This window comes from Condylura cristata, unplaced genomic scaffold, assembly GCF_000260355.1.
Source record: "Condylura cristata isolate star-nosed mole 26May11 unplaced genomic scaffold, ConCri1.0 scaffold00029, whole genome shotgun sequence".
Classification (NCBI taxonomy): Eukaryota; Metazoa; Chordata; class Mammalia; order Eulipotyphla; family Talpidae; genus Condylura; species Condylura cristata.
In genome coordinates this window covers 25,454,263-25,470,594 of record NW_004567130.1, presented here as the reverse complement: position 1 = coordinate 25,470,594, position 16,332 = coordinate 25,454,263, and the positions used below count along the sequence as shown (strand labels likewise).

The following is a 16,332-nucleotide window of genomic DNA, read 5'->3' as shown; positions in this document are numbered from 1 at the left end:
AAATTAAAAGTAAAAAGAAACAGATGAAATTAATTTTTACAGTGTATTTTATGTGGTATATTAGATTCAAAAAGTATTTCAACATGTAAACTATATAAAAAAATCAACGAGATTTTTGTTAGACTGTGTATGTGTGTGTGCGTGCAATTTTTCCCCCCCAAATCCAGTGTATATTTTAAACCTACAGTACATCTCTGTTTAGACCCACCCCACTCAGGTGTGCAACATGTAGTGTGGTTATTGTATTGGACAGCCTTAAACAGGATATAGTGAGTCTTTGAGGGAAGAGGAAAGAAAACTGGATGTGATCTTAATTTTGTTGTTAATTTCATAGTATTGTTCAGTATTTGGAGTTAAAAGTTTGCTGCTTTGTTATTCTTGCCAGCTCTAGCAATCACTAACATCAGCACTTTTTTAAACCAATTTTCTTTATTTCTTATACCAACAAAGACTAATAACAAATACTTTTATACAAAGATAATCCTGCTGAAAACAAACTCTTGGCTGGTAGGCAATGCCACCCTGTGGTAGCTCACATGTTTTTTCATTCACCAGTATTACAGATCAGACTCTTAAGGAAGAGATTGGCTTAGAAATACTAGTAAGTGACATATGAAACTTCTGCACATTTTATTTTTTTCAAGGATTTAAGAGCTGGGGTATAGGCCAGAGATGGGGGACATAGGTGAGAGGATTCACCAGAGACAGTGGGGAGCAGAACAGATGGATGTACTGAAATCCACTGCTGAGGGGAGCAGTGGCTGAGACAGGAGAGGTCTTCTGTGCCATGTGGGTTAGTTCCCTGGCTGGGAATCGAACTCACAGTGCAGTGGGTGCAGATTGTTTGATGATAATGAGACTTACTAACCCCTTGTTCCACAAGGGAGGCCCCATTTCTGCATATTTTATTCTGAATTTCAGGGTAAAAAAAAATATATATATATATGGATATGTATGTGCACATATAAAATATTTATATGTGCATATTTATATATAATATATATATTATTTAGCAGCTAATAAAATTAACTCTTAGGAGTAAGAATTCCTGAGAAGTTAAAAGCCTTTACAAGTAATTTTTTTTTTTTTTTTTTTTTAAGGAGTTGCAGATGGTGTAGGAGGATGGAGAGACTATGGAGTTGATCCATCTCAATTCTCAGGGACTTTAATGCGAACTTGTGAACGGTTAGTAAAAGAAGGACGGTTTGTCCCAAGTAATCCCATTGGAATCCTCACCACAAGCTACTGTGAGTTGCTGCAGAATAAAGTACCTTTGCTTGGTAAGTAGATACCCTATGTATTTTCCTCACTAAAGAATTGCAGGAATTGGTTTAAAACAAAACTGAGAAAATCACTTACCAGTCCATCTTTTTTTCTGTGATTTTCCTGTTAAAGGACAGTTTGGTAGAGAAGCTGTTAACGTGATACTTCTTGTAGGGAATGTACTGATAATTAAGTACACTCCACTTTTGGAAACAATTTGACATCGCAGTAGAAAGTTAAACATGTACATAAAGCATCCCCCAGCTGTCCAACTTCCAAGTCTATCCCCTAGACTGTGTCAAGAGATGGCAATGTTGATAGTAACATTGCTTATAAGAGCAGGAGAAAGAACAACCTAAAAATCCATCAATAACAGAGAAATGCCATTAGGAAAGGAATAACTTAAAGCTGCCTGCAATACTCAGGAACATGTTGAGGGAAAAGAGGACATAGCAGAGCACACCTAAAAAGCTGTCTCATATATGTCAAGTTCAGAAACAACAAAAAAAGCTGTACTGTTTTAAGGATTTTAAAATACCATGAAATAAAAGCAAATGTTTCTGTAATTCAGAGTAGTTTTTCTCCGAGAGAGGAAAAAAGGGGGTGGGCTTAATTAGCATCTAAAATGCAGTTGAATTATCTGTGGGGATTTCAGCTTGCCAGTAGATACTCCATACTTCTACTGGTTAGCTAATTAGTATGTGAAATTGCATAGTACAAATAGACCCCTATTATACTTGCATTGGAAACCTGACAGATACCTAGTGTTTGTTGATTTGGTATGCTAATGGCACATCCTTTGGCCAAGTTTCTACATACGTTTTTTTGTTTGTTTGTTTGTTTGTTTTAATTTATTACAAAGTTTATTTTTACATCATTTTGCACATTTTTTTTTTCCATCTCGATTGTAATCCCCGCGGGTTTCCCATCACCAAATCACCCCTGTGCCACCACAATAGTCCCGTGCATTTCCCTCCCTCTACATATGTTTTTTTAACTGGTTTTCTGAGAACTTACCCAGCCTTCTAAGCAGAATCTCACAAAGGGTGTTATTAATGTTTCTGCTAATTCCTTAATTATAGAAAGGTCTCCTTTCCTGTCACCTTCCACATTTAAAATCCACTTCTGTTCAGTGTTAATGGAGATCTCTCCATTGTAGAACTTTACCTTCAATTAAAATCCTCTGGAAGAAGGAGCTCTTTTCATCACACTGCCATCTTGTACTTTATAGTTTGTTTTCCTTTTAAGTGAAGAGAAATCTTGTTTTGCAATTTCAGTATACCACTTTGTCTTATCCCACTGTTTTTTGGGTGTGTAATCCACAATGTATCTGGCATAGTGAAACATCCTAAATTCTGTGTCTGGCACCTCTCTTGTAAACTTGCCACCCTTTAAGGCAAACCCTTTTACCTCTTAGCCCTTTGATTCGTTTATTAAATGGCAAGGTCCTTTTAATACAAAAGGAACAACTTAGAGCTTTGTGCATTATCACACATGAGGAGTGCCATGTAATACATCAGAGAGCCTCTAGGTCAGATTCCTGGCACAAGACTGCTGTCTGTTCCCATGAGTGCTTCTGCCGAACCCTTCCCACCTTAACCTCCACGCCCCAACCCCCCATGCATTTATTGTGACTTGAATAACCAGCTACAAAATAAAACTAACCTGACTTTGTAGCTTTGGTTTTTTCCCCTCTCATCCTTACTTTCCTTCCTGTTTATTCTCACGTAACAGAGAGATTGTAATCAAATTTTCAGACATCTTAGAGGTCTTCTTACATTGGATTTGATACTTTTTTCTCTTAAAAGACAGATTAAAATAATCGTTTCTTACCATATTTAACACATACACATTTCTCTCTCACCTAATCTACACATCTCAGATGTGTTGCATGTTTTGGCAATGACAAGCTGCTGAGTTTACTGAACCTCAGATATAATCAATAACTTTATAGAAGGGTACTCATTTTGTGGTTTACTTTTTAAATCTAGCAGTTACTAAAACCTATAAAGTAATAGTGATATGAAATGTAAACCGATTGCTATACCCACTCTTTTTTTGAGAATTTCTAGATTTGAGTTGGCATCACAGGCTAATTGTTGTCATATATGTCCTTAGAAACCCTTAAGTGGACTTAGATCCTGTGAAGCTAACTCATCTTAAGAATTTGAGGGGTCAATCCTAATAAGGTTATGCCTTTCTGTGTTTGCTGCACAAAAGGCTTAGTAGTAGTTTATAAAATGAAGGGCCGGGTGATAAAAATATTTCCATTTTAGCATGAGGAATTTGCCTGGATGCCTGTCTGTATTGGTTGATCCTTTGAACATCCTGCACGGTTCCTAGCACCTTTTTTCTGACTGGTCTTCCCCTGCTTGTTCTGCTCTAAACACATTTAGAGCAATTCCCCCGGTATTAGACTATTAGGGCCTGTGTCACTTACACACAATCAATAATTTTAATACCTTCGTTTAATGCCTTCGTTCGGACTGTTTTCCATTTTTTAAGCTCAGTCACTTCTGAGGACCATTTTGATTCTGACTCAGCCAGTTACTGCCACAAGGGAAACGAAACGACAGCCTGGGTTTGCCAGTGAGTAGTAGTATGAGTCAACCTGAGTCCTTCCTGCAGCAAAATTTTCAAGGCTGTACTATTCATCTGTTACTTTTTATCTCAATTAACCCCATCAACTTTTATAAGACCTGTTTCTATTCTACGAATGATGAGTGATTGGCATTTCTGTGCATTGAGATAGGAAGGAAGGGTAACTGGTGATCTGAGCTCTAATAGAAGAGACGGAGAGTGCCTGTGAGGGCACTCCCAGTTAGTTACAGCACTTGTTTTTCTTCATTGTCTAATGGATAGGAGCTAGAGAGCTGAGAGTTGGGGTTAGTGCCCATGTTTATATTTTTAAAATTCAGTTACTTGTCCCACTAAGAAAACTATGAACTTTTTGCATGATCATGCTCCCAGATCTTTTATCTATGTTATTTATGTATAGAATAATAGCAACAAGCATTGAATTTAGTATGTGCTCATAAGAGCCCTATGAGGAAGGTACCTAGGTATCTCTATTCCTCATTTTGAAGTATTTTTGATGAATACTTCTGTAAGTTTGATATCACCCCTTTTTTTAAAAAAGATTGATTTATTTATGCATATAAGAACTGGGGTACAGGCCAGAGTTCCGGGGGGGGAGTGAGAAGATTCATCAGAGACAGAGTGGGGAGCAGAACAGGTAGATGTACTGAAATACGCTGCTGAGGGGAGCAGTGGGTGGGTCAGGAGGGTCACCTCCCCGGCTGGGGATCAAATGTGGTGTGGTTGTGGATAGCATTTAACTCGTTCCACCACCAGGGAGGATCCTGATAACCACTTTTTTTTTTTTTTTTAAGGAAATTTAATACTAGTTTACGTAATCTACTTAAATTATCATATATTTTCAGATTTATTTTTCTAATATAATTGTAGTGGTTATCAAATAGGTAATGCTTATTATTATAATATGTCATAAGCATTTGCCGTGATCTACAGCTCATTTGCCGTTATCTTACAGCTCTGAGGTATTTATCTTATCTTCATAAACAAGGAAACCAAGGCACAGAGAGGTTAAGTAATTTTCTTCAGGTCACATAGCCAATAAGTGTGAGAGCCAGAATTCAGATGCAGGGAGGTTGATTGGAGTCTGTTTTCTAAGGATTATGTGACAGTAGAGAGCTGTCCCATTATATGACCGTACCGTGATTTATCTAACCAGTTCTTGAATGTTAGATATACAGGTGGTTTCTGTTTCTTCCTGACCTTAAACAATGTTTTTGTACGCATCTTATGTGCATTTCTAATTATTTTCTTTGTATAAATTCTCATAAGTGGAACTTCGAGATCAAAGGATTTGCACATTTTTCAGACTGTTTTCTTTAGAAAGCTCTTTAGTATTACTCTCTCACATTCTCTACATTCTTGCCAACTCTGGGTTTTGGCACTGGTTAACCTAGTAAGTGAAAGTTCCTAGTGAGATGATCATTTTTCCACTTACAAATTACTTGACATTTTATTTCTTGGTGAATTGCTTATTTTTCTGTTTTGCCTTTTTCTGTAGGTGTAGTCTTAAATGTTAGTACTGGAAAGCAATGTTACTTACTGTACCATTGGTCTTGCAGTTTGGGGAAGGTCTTTTGATCTCTGTGTGCAGCCAAGGTACACAGATAACTTTTTGCTCTCTGCTTGAAATGCAGCTTCTTCCCTCTGTAACAGCCTCTTCCCTTGTGGAACAGGTTGATTCCATGAGCTACCTGTGATAATTATTTTTGTTACTTCATAGTCTCCATTAGATGCTTTTCATGACCTCAACAGAGATCTAGTTTAAAATTATAGTTACTGTTGTTAATCTCTGCCTTACTTATGTTAGTGAACTTTAAAGAAAGCTGCCAGCGACTAATGAGAATGTCAAGGGAATGTAATATTCTCATCCTGGCATTTAAATATTAAAATGTAATATCTCAACTGCATGCTTTTGAGCATTTGGTATAGGTTATAGCAGTATTGAAAGAAAATACTGTGATTAAGTATCAGCTATTTAAAATTTTTTCTTTCTTAGCAAATGGTAGAATGCAGTCATCAGTGTTCCATTTAACAATATAAATTCCTTCCCCCCCTCCCCCAACATTTTGGCCCTGACCGTGTCACAGTGGGAGATATGGCACCTTACTGGTAAAGATTCTGTTAGGGAAATGAGGTTCAGATTATGGCATGTTGCTCTTTGGAGTGCTGTGATAAAAAATATATATGCAGAGGAAGCCTAGGAAGAGAAAATAAATGGAGATGACTTTTGTTTCTAGGTAGCAGTACCGCCTGCATCGTGGTGCTGGACAGAACTAGCCATCGCTTGCACACAGCCAACCTGGGCGATTCAGGATTTCTGGTTGTTAGGGGCGGCGAAGTTGTGCATCGGTCAGATGAGCAGCAGCATTACTTCAACACTCCATTCCAGCTCTCGATCGCACCACCTGAAGCTGAGGGAGTCATCTTGAGTGACAGGTAATCTCCCCTCTTAAACATGAAGTGTGATCAGGACTTACCCACAGGTTCCCTTCTGTTCCCCCTTAACTACGGTGGGGTAGACATTGTCCCTTTTCGTGTGAGAAAAGACACACTGAAAATACTCTCATCAGGAGGACTTCATAGTTTGACTTTGAAAGATACTTGGCTTGAAATTGATGTTGCAGCCACATTGAATTTTGATAAATACACAATGATTTGACAAGACTGAACATACTATTTCAAGCTGACACAGTATCAGTTTTCCATATACTAAGACCATATGGTACATCAGTTTGTATTAAATTGTGCTGGAGAAATGAGTCCTCATTCAGACATGCCACTGTCTGTGCAAGACTTTGATACATTATTAGGGAAGAGTACAAACAGACATCTGCTGGATTTAAGAACAGCTTCTTGATTCTTGATTCTGTTGAATGCATCAAACAAAACTTGCAGAGTCTGCCAGAGCAGAGGTAACTTGTGAGAAATGGAGTCAAAGGTGGTCTTGGAGATGACCTGTAATGATGCTGTTTGAGGTGTTCTTTTTCACTTTCTCGGTTCATTTTTAAATTGTCAAGGACCTTCCAAGCCTTGTACTTTTTAAAAATCAACTTTTAAAGTTTATCTTTTCTAAGATCAGACTACAGAGTAAGGCTAGACAGTCTCAGATTGCACTGCCTTTCACAATCTTTTACAGGACCTGGCAGAAACATAGTTGGCAATTCATAAATGTTGTTAAATGATCCTTTTGTTTAAAAAAAAAAAAAAGGACAGTATTCTAAACAAGTGCCTGTTGTCTCTACTTAGTTATTATTAAGGAATATCTTAAGTCCATACTAAGATAAATTGATTATGACTGTCATTCATCTTTTAAAGTGCAGTGAACATATTATATATTAGGTATATTCAGTTTCATTCACTAAAGTCCACCACTGACTCCTAAGAACTTTTCACCTTTAGGAAGGCAGATTACCATAAATGGAAGAATATTTGATTATAGGCCCTCTAGTTACTGTAATACATAATAATATTAGCCATAATGGAGTAGGAAGAACTCAGGTCGATAGGAAGCTCAGCTCAGTTTTGGGAGAGCAGTGTATTCATTTTCCTTTCTTGGATTCTTGTTTTGGCTTCTAAGCGCGTGCCAGAGCGGCCCTGCCATACCGCACATGCTCTCTTAGGGACCATCCAGTCAGGGCAACATTCTGCCTGCCTGCCAGCCAGTGAGGTGGAGATTGCTTCCTCTGGTGCCCAGAGACAGCTTGCTAGCATGTGATTTCAGCTCGTGTTTCCGCGCAGTCGAAAGTTTCCAGCAGCACAGTATGTTCACTCAAAATGGGCAAAACTGCAGCTGGCAGAACACCAAGCTCATGGGTGGGAGTGTTGGGAGAAGAGGACAGGCTGGCCAATGGCAGCCAGTCTCAGGCAGACTTGCAAAGGGCACTCCTGGGGAAAGAAACCTCAGCATTACACGAGCTTCAGTGCCAGCCTGCGCGCCAATCTAGACATCTGGAATCTAAAGACCGAGCAGATGGGAAGTATCTTTTTTCTTTTATCCAGAGAAGACACCGGCCTGGTTCCCACCAGCTCTACAGTTTTTCTTCTATTTTCCCCCTTGCTGTATCTGTCTCCTTAGTCAAAAATGTTAAGTCCCACTTATGTATATCATACTATTTTAATGTTAATCCTTTAGTGGTTACTTTTGCAAAATATTTATACATGTCACTTGCAAGTTTAAGGATTTCTGTCAGGCATAGAGTTCTGGCCCCTCCCTTCCAGATCAGCGTATGAAGTTTTACTGGCTCTTGTTCCCTGATTACATTTTAAGGCAGGCTGTCGACACTCTCACGTTCCCTCCAGAGCTTGGGAGCAAGGAAGCTGGCCTTTGAAAGTGACTCAGACTGGCCTTTTGAGGGAGGCTATTATTAATGCTTTGAATATATGACCTTTTATTTCCACCCCCACCTGGGGTTTTTTCCTTATGTCTGTTTTCATCAAAATGATGTCAAAGGGGAAAAAAAATTTCCATCATTTTTATCAGTTTTGCACAAAAGTTGTCCCGATGTCTGCCTCCTAACCCTGCCCCCGCCATACAGTCTCTTCTCAGGTAGCCGCTGCCCTCCCTCTCTGCACCCTTCCAGACTTCTGCTCCACTGTAGCAGGATCCCCTCCTCCGCACCACCTTGTTCTCTTATTACATAGCAGGGTGTCCCTTCTGTCCCTCACCCTCCCCAGTTTGGAAGGACAGTTACTCTGTTTCAGTCACTATTTCTTTAAGACCCACTATGTACCAGACATACTAATAAATATCTCAGTATGGGGCTTTGTAAACTCTGAGGAGTACATACTCCTAACTCTGGCAGAGAAACTGTTACTTCTCCTAATACTAGTACTATAGTGTATCTTACTGTACACCCCTGGGGGAGGGGGTATTTCATGTGGATATCTTAGAGAATCGGCATGCACTTCTCCATGTTGCTCAGTATTCCACTTTAACAGCCTCCTGAAAAGGAGATTCAAGGCTACATGGGAAATGAGTAAGAGGAGATAGAATTTGGCTCTAAAAGGTTGGGAAATAAATACTCATTTCCACTAGGATTTTTTTTTTTTAAGATTTATTTTTTGTATTTATTTATGCACACAAGGCCAGAGGTGCCCTGAGGATGAGAGGATTCGCCAAGACAGAGTACGAAGCAGAACAGGCAATCTTCTGAAACACACTGCTGAGGGGAGCAGTGGGTGAGGCAGGAGAGGTCTGCTGCACCCTGTGGGTCACTCCCTGGCAGGGATCGAACTCATGTTGCAGTGGCTGCCAATAGCTTCATAACTCTGAGACTTAACCCCTTGTGCTACCAGGGAGGCCCCTCCACCAGGATTTTAGAGGCATGTTAGTATATGACTCAGAAAACAATGCTTCCCCTTTTAAATTACATATGACTAATCATCAAACTCAGTTTTTCTTAGTTTCAGTTAAACTTCTGAAATATTTTTACGAGAGTTTTCCGTTAATTTTTTCAAAGTTCAGCATTTCAGAATGACTGGCCTTTATTTTTGACTCTGTTATAAATAAGCTGTTCATGTTGTAACTTGTATCCTATTGGAAACTTTCAATTGTATTTCTAAAGGGCTTTTTTCATCCTGTCTGCTTTGTCCTTGCCACAGCCCTGATGCTGCTGATAGCACGTCTTTTGATGTCCAGCTAGGAGACATTATCCTGACAGCCACAGATGGACTCTTTGACAACATGCCTGATTACATGATCCTTCAGGAGCTGAAAAAGTTAAAGGTAATTTGCTCCAAGGCCAGTTCTTGGAAACAGTGGCCCTCTCTGGGCAGCTAAGTTTTATTAATTTGATTGCATTATCTTTCTGTAGTTTTGGAAAGTACTGTTTTGTGAATTTAGGAAAATATAAGCTCTTGTAAGCATTATAAATGCAAATGCAGAATACTTGCATAGTCTGACAGGTTTGCAAATTAGAGTTTGCAGAAAAAAGAGGCTTCTCATGCAAGCCTTACTAGTGTGGTTAAGGTCGGAAAGTCCAGATGAGGACGCTATGACCCCAGAGCCAGCCAAAGCAGCAGCAGAAGGCAACCCATATTCAGGGGCCTTAATAGGACCTGAGAGCTGTCACAAGTACCAAAACAGTTCAGACTTTGTCCAGACAAAGTGGAAGAAAAGTAAAAACCAGTCTTTCCTAATTCTCCTGACTTTGTAAATGTACAAACTCCAGGACCATTTTTTTTCTCATGTACTTAATCAGTGCCCAGTATAACTTTGCACGTTTCTAAACTTTTAGAATAATACTTTCCTCATCTATAAAACAGGGGATGTAGGGAGGGAAAAGGTTTACAACCAGTACTATTTTGGAGGTTGCAGTGGGAATTAAGACCACGTGCACAGAATCCTTAGCTCCATGCCTGTGTGCTCTGCGTGGTGACAGGGAGGTGAGCAGAAAGCCCCTGCCTGTGTGGGGCTTACGTTCTAATGCAGGAAGACATGCCACAGAAAAAAAGTAGATAATGATGGTGTAAATAAGAAGAAAATCAAAGCAAGGTAGAGAGTAGAGAATAGAGAGGATGGCTGTTTTAGAAAGATGGGTCAGGGAAGGCCTCTCTGTGGAAGTAACATTAAAATGGAGGCCTGTTATTATTTATATTGAAACTGTTTGAAATTGTAGTGTTGGAACTAAAATGAACCCTGTGGCTGTCCCCATTTTACAGATGAGGAAGTTGAAGCAACAAGATTCAAGGTTAAGCAGCTATGGTTCAAGGTTAAGGCCAACAAGATTCTTTCATCATGATATAAAATTCTAAAGTTATTTTTAGTAGGGCCAGTGGCAGCTTTTGCTATAGTTGGCCATGGGTACATTCCCAAGCAAGAAAAACCTCTGTGGTCATCAAAACCCACCTTTTTAAAATCCTAATTTAGCAAAAATCCCTCAAGAATTTCAAATGGGAAAAAGGCAAATCTGAAAATCTAAACTTACAATCCACACAGCACGAGCAAAGGTTTTTCTGATGACATGTTATGAACACAGCACTGATGGTCTTGTTCATTTATCAAGGTGCATTGTTTTAATGTCTTCTTTAATTGGCATACAACTTAAGTGGTGGATATTGTGTTTAGATAAATATTAGTGTCTTAAAAGCAATACATGCAAGGAGTATACTTACATGCAGAAACATGAGACACGGTGAAAAATAACTCCTGCGTTCTTTCATCTTAGAATTCAAATTATGAAAGTATACAACAGACAGCAAGAAGCATTGCAGAGCAAGCACATGAGTTGGCCTATGACCCAAATTATATGTCACCCTTTGCACAATTTGCATGTGACAATGGATTGAATGTGAGAGGTAAGCATTCTTTTGGGACTAGTTAGAGACAGTAGGATGGGAGCATTCTGGGCTGTTGAGCGAGGTAGCTGGAGCCGTGGAGTGAGACTGGGAGGTGTCTTTCTGGCTGTAAGCGTGGCTTCCAGCAAGGTCAGCAGGCCTTGGACCGGGAGCACGTGCATGTCATCGTGCCTCCCCACAGAGTTGCCCTTCAGAACTGAGTTTCACTGGCCGCAAAGGCAGGTGAAATTTGAGCCATATATTGCCACCACTGCACTGCATGGACCTGAGCCCAGAAGGTCTCTGAGCTCTGCCTGGAAGATCTGGACATTGTTAACAGTTTAACATTCTGCCCGTCACTGCTCTGACATGTCAGCTGTCCTCTCCTCTGACTTTTTGAGTCTCGTTGGCAGTACTTGCTTGCCAGGTTGCCACAGCAGGTTTTGAAGAGGGAAGCTTGTCAGTCATCCTTGCCCAGTGAGTCCTATCTGCTGAGGGCTCCGACTTGGGAGTGTATGAGGAGCTGGGAAACATGTGGGTGCTAACAACTAACAACTAGTAGAGTTGGTCAGGTTTCTTACTGATACGGCATGTAAAGCACTTCTTAGACCCCCAGGAAATGTGGAAGGCGAAATGAGAGGGGAAAAACACACGCCATGACTGTTGGGCAGATTAGAATACTATTCCTAGCGCCAAACATTGCATACATTTGTCCAAATTAGGTTGTGGGTTGGGTGGCCAACTTATCTAACCAGATTTTGTCTTTTCTGTGATTGCTTTAAATGAGGACGTGGTGACTGGTTTAATAGCTCCAGCTGTAAATTGGGCCAACTTAAAAAAAAAAACTTCAATTACATGTAATTTTTTGATGTTTTTAACTACTACGAAATCATTTTTTCTTTTTCCACTAGAGCATACTGACAAACCAAATTTGCCTGATGGCAAGCATTTGTCTTCTGGTACTTACTTTATTCAGGCTTACATTTTTTTTTAATGACTTTTTCTTTTAAGATAATCTGACTTCATTTTCATTTTAGGTGGAAAGCCAGATGACATCACTGTCCTTCTTTCAATAGTGGCTGAGTATACAGACTGACTTGCCCCTTGCCGACCCCTGCCTTTCCTCCATCACCCCAAACTCTTCCCTGCTGTGTGTGTTGATCCTGCTGGCAGGACCACATTTCTTTGCCACTGATCTCAATGGCTGGTGATATTAGCCTTTTGCCTGTATTTTTGAGACCCCGTTGAGATCTTTGTTGAGAACCACTACTCTCATCCACTAGCTCATATCTGCCAGCAACATTTGAAGAGAATTGAGAGTTGAAGATTGGCCTTCATTTCTCCTTGTCCTATCCTGATGGGAGGGAGGTTTTGAAAGCCAGAATGGCGACTACTTTGCAAAAATGGTTCAAGTATTGAAAATGAGTAATGTTGGTAAGGTGAATTCAAAACTACAGTATGTAAAAGGGATTTTAAAAGTCATAACACAAATTGTATGTTGTGGTACATCTACTCAAAACATACATTATTCATCAAAGAAATGTTATACATGTACTATACAGTCTTTGTTACAATGATTGGGTGTGGCTTTGTGTTTTTATTATAAACTCCTATTTTTCAGGAGCTTATAATTCTGCTCTAAACTATTGCTCTGAGATGATGAAATCTTGATCCCAGGGGTTTTTTGTTTGGTTGTTTTTTTTTATAGATTGAAAGAAAAATTCAGCTTAGTTACATGGATGCAAATACTTCATGGTGGTTAAAAGATGTGTAATTGTGCTGATAAAAATGTATTGACTAGTACAAATCAGGCTGCTAGCCTGGTCTGCAGGAGGGGTGGAGGGAGGCTCCACCAAAAAAAACTTTAACAGACATACTACTCAAGATTGTAAGACTCCTCAAACCTAGAAATGTAACATCTTGGCTGAAATTCCTCCCAGCTGGCTGACACGATGCCCACCGCGCGGGAGTCCAGGCCCGAAGGCTGCGGGCTGGGAATGGACAGCTGAGACTTCGATTTTGTGGACTTCCTTGGTCATGCTACTCTGGGTCTCTCCTCCAGCCCTTTTCTTCGTAGCCTTGCTGTCTGCAGGGCAGGACCCAGGTTCCGGGAGTCCGTGGGAGAGTGCTGGGGGCGGCGCAGCAGCACAGGCGTCCGCAAGGAAAACTCCTAGTGATGGTCTGACATTTGCATTTGCCCCACACAGAAATTTAGGGATTCTGAGTCAAGCTTAATGTTTACAGTTTCCAAATAGCCATCTTGCAGTGTATAGTTTCCTTATAAAACTACCCTGCATTGTTTTCCCCTTGTCTGTACGCTCAGACTTATTTTTAAAGTTGTGTACAAGTCAACTGCTGTAAAGATATATATTTTTGGGTCAATTTTCCCCCCTTCATTAACTTGGTGGTAGAAAAGTATATACTTAGAAATCCTTAAATTAAAGCCATGTTTTATATATAAGTCAGGTAACATTGGTATATAGATGAGATTGCAATTAAACCTGATGAGAATCTACTTGAGGAGAATATATAGAAAGTCTTTCTCTAAAGGAGATACTTACTCCCTGGTTTATTGCATAAAACTTACGTTTGAGGTTACCTCAGTTTGTTTTAAAAAGATTTTGTTTTGTGGATTTGTACTGTATATTTGAGTAACTGTCAGGCTTTTGTTTTATTTAAAATTGTTTAACATGTACCATGTACATGTCATTACTATATTTCAATGCATCATGCTTGTAACAGGCATTTCATTTATAATAAGAATGAGTTATTCATTTGTAAGCCGTTCAGTAATTTATCTACTATTCCTAAATTGGCATAATGTTAGATATCTATTTTGAATCACCTTTAATCACATGTCAGAATGCCTTAACTACCCTAACTTGACAAAACTGAATTCTTTGGTAGAGGAGATGGGAAGGGAGGGCTGGGAGGGGGTCACTCTGTTTAAATAATGAGAACCCATCTGGCTGTGATAAAACACAGAAGCATGAGTGGCACATGGCGGGGTATTTATTTTGCACAAACTATTTGCAGTCTTTGTTTAAAAAGTAAAGAAAGTTGCATCCAGAAGGGTTTTGTTGGAAGGAGTACATTTATGCTTGGGCTGACAACTTCAGTTCATTTGTTTGGGTTTTTGATTATTTCTGGTCAGAGGTATGTATGTAGTTTTATGATCTGGACATATTTTCATTTTCCAACGCCTCCATTTAATTCCTGGTAAGAGCAGTGTTGGTCAGCTCACTTTCTTTGCTCACACTTGATGCATCAGACACAGTCTTTGTAAAGTTAGATTGGTGTTTCACACAACTCATTTTACCAGTTTAGTCCTTTTTGATGATTATTAGAAATCCACAATGTGTATGCTCAAGTGATGCTGAAAATAGTGGAACAAGAACCAAGTTTTACAATAAAACTGACTTTGGGCTTGGCTGATAGCTTAATGACACAAAATAGGCTCCTATTTTCTTTATTCCCTGTCTTTTTGATGTTACGCACTTGGTGTTATCACCACCGGGGTCACTGGGAGTGCTGCTTAGCAAGTGACTCTTTGCTCTCAGCGGTCAGACGCTCTGCTGGACCCAGCTGGGATTATCCAGGTCACAGGACCCAAGTCTCTGTGGGGTGTGACTGAGACATACCACTTGGCAGGTCTGATTTTGAACTCTGTGTGTGTGTGTGTGTGTGTGTGTGTGTGAATTGTATTTTAAATTCAGCAGTATAAAAACACATACATTTGCCTCATGTCATGAACTTTTATAAGAAGAGAAAATTTGGATTTCTAATTTACAAATGGCAAATTAATTATCCCTCCTGGATGCACCAAAGACCAGTAAAGTTTATAGCTTTTCCATCTATATTTATAAAGCAATACTGTATTATAAAAATCAATATTTTTATCACATGCTTGAAATTTTTATTTTGTTCTGTTTTAAAATGGGCACTCTAAACATATCAGAACCTTATTTCTTCCTGTGAACTTAAGCTGCCTGCGCACAAAAAATATATACCGAATGGAGATGCAGTAGAGTCCATAGGCTCTTAAAAACTGAAAGAAGAATGGGACGGCAGGGGGGCAAAGCAGGTTATTTGTCCTGAATCACTGTGCTGGCTTGACATGGTTGATGGGCACTGAGTCAGAACATCCATTCCAGGTGTGCATGGCTGGGGGCTGGCCTGCGTCTAGATTAGAAACTAGATCTCAAGCTTTGCGTGATGGGAGAGGTTGGGGCTCTTCTGTCGGCTGCATTTGTTCCGGCCAGAGCGGAAGCCTTCAGAGCCACCGTCTGCGCCACCACCACGCCAGGTAACTGGGGGTTTGCTAGTTGTGAGTTTGGGAGACTGTACAAAGATTGGGTAGAACTGTAAATGTTTGTACCTTTGAGTAAGTTCATGGTTCCTTGTCCCCTTATACCAGCTATCTTTGGTAGAAACTACAGCATCCAATTTCCCTGAAACTACCACATCTTTGCATTGAGCGAATTACAAATGTTGAAAAACCAAAACCTTCTTATAAAACTGAAAATATGAAAACATTTGGGTTCTATTTGTAAAATGTAAAATCTAAATTCCTTGCAGAATTGAACTTATACACTGAAATTCAAGTGTCCATGTCAAAAATTTAACTGCTAGCAGGTAGTTTGTGGTAAAGATGGCTGAGTAATGAAGTACATTTGACTTTGTGTATACTAATGAGCTGCTTTTTTTCTGTTGAGACTATCATCATTTGTCTTACCCAAGAGGCAATGACCTGAATTGGATGTCTGAATATAACTTATGCAGGAATAGTTCTGTAAATACATTTAAATAAACTGTAAAGATATTTAATAAATATAGTATTTATACTAATTTGTGTTTTCCTTTTAATTTGAAAAGGGACTAAATATTAGACACTGGCCTTTGACATTGAGTTTGTTGGTCTACAGCCAAGTCTTCATTTCTTAGTCCAGCATCCTTTGTCCTTTATAGCTCTCGTAAAAAACGGTGGTTTTACTAGTTTATCCACCTTATTAGCCTTTTCGTCTGCTGGCTTAATACAGCAGTCTGTAGATTCATCAAAAATGTGGCCTGGTAACTGAATGTAAGACCTGGGCCCAACAAAGAGGGCTTTGCGCCTTCCAGATGGCATGGAAAGAAGTCCCCGAAGTCCTGGAGGCGTAAACTTGGCGCTCTGTTCCAGATCCTGTCTTGAACAGG

The 16,332-nt window shown here is 39.6% G+C and overlaps 1 protein-coding gene across 1 annotated transcript; it reads left to right on the top strand.

Moving 5' to 3' along the window:
- The first annotated feature begins 514 nt into the window (after positions 1-514).
- On the top strand, positions 515-15,961 carry PPTC7 (PTC7 protein phosphatase homolog (S. cerevisiae)). The gene is made up of 6 exons (XM_012730882.1): positions 515-527; positions 1,101-1,280; positions 6,099-6,297; positions 9,463-9,586; positions 11,028-11,157; positions 12,174-15,961. The coding sequence occupies exons 1-6, from the start codon at positions 515-517 to the stop codon at positions 12,230-12,232; spliced, it is 705 nt and encodes a 234-aa protein (XP_012586336.1). The 3' UTR covers positions 12,233-15,961.
- The last annotated feature ends 371 nt before the right edge of the window (positions 15,962-16,332 follow it).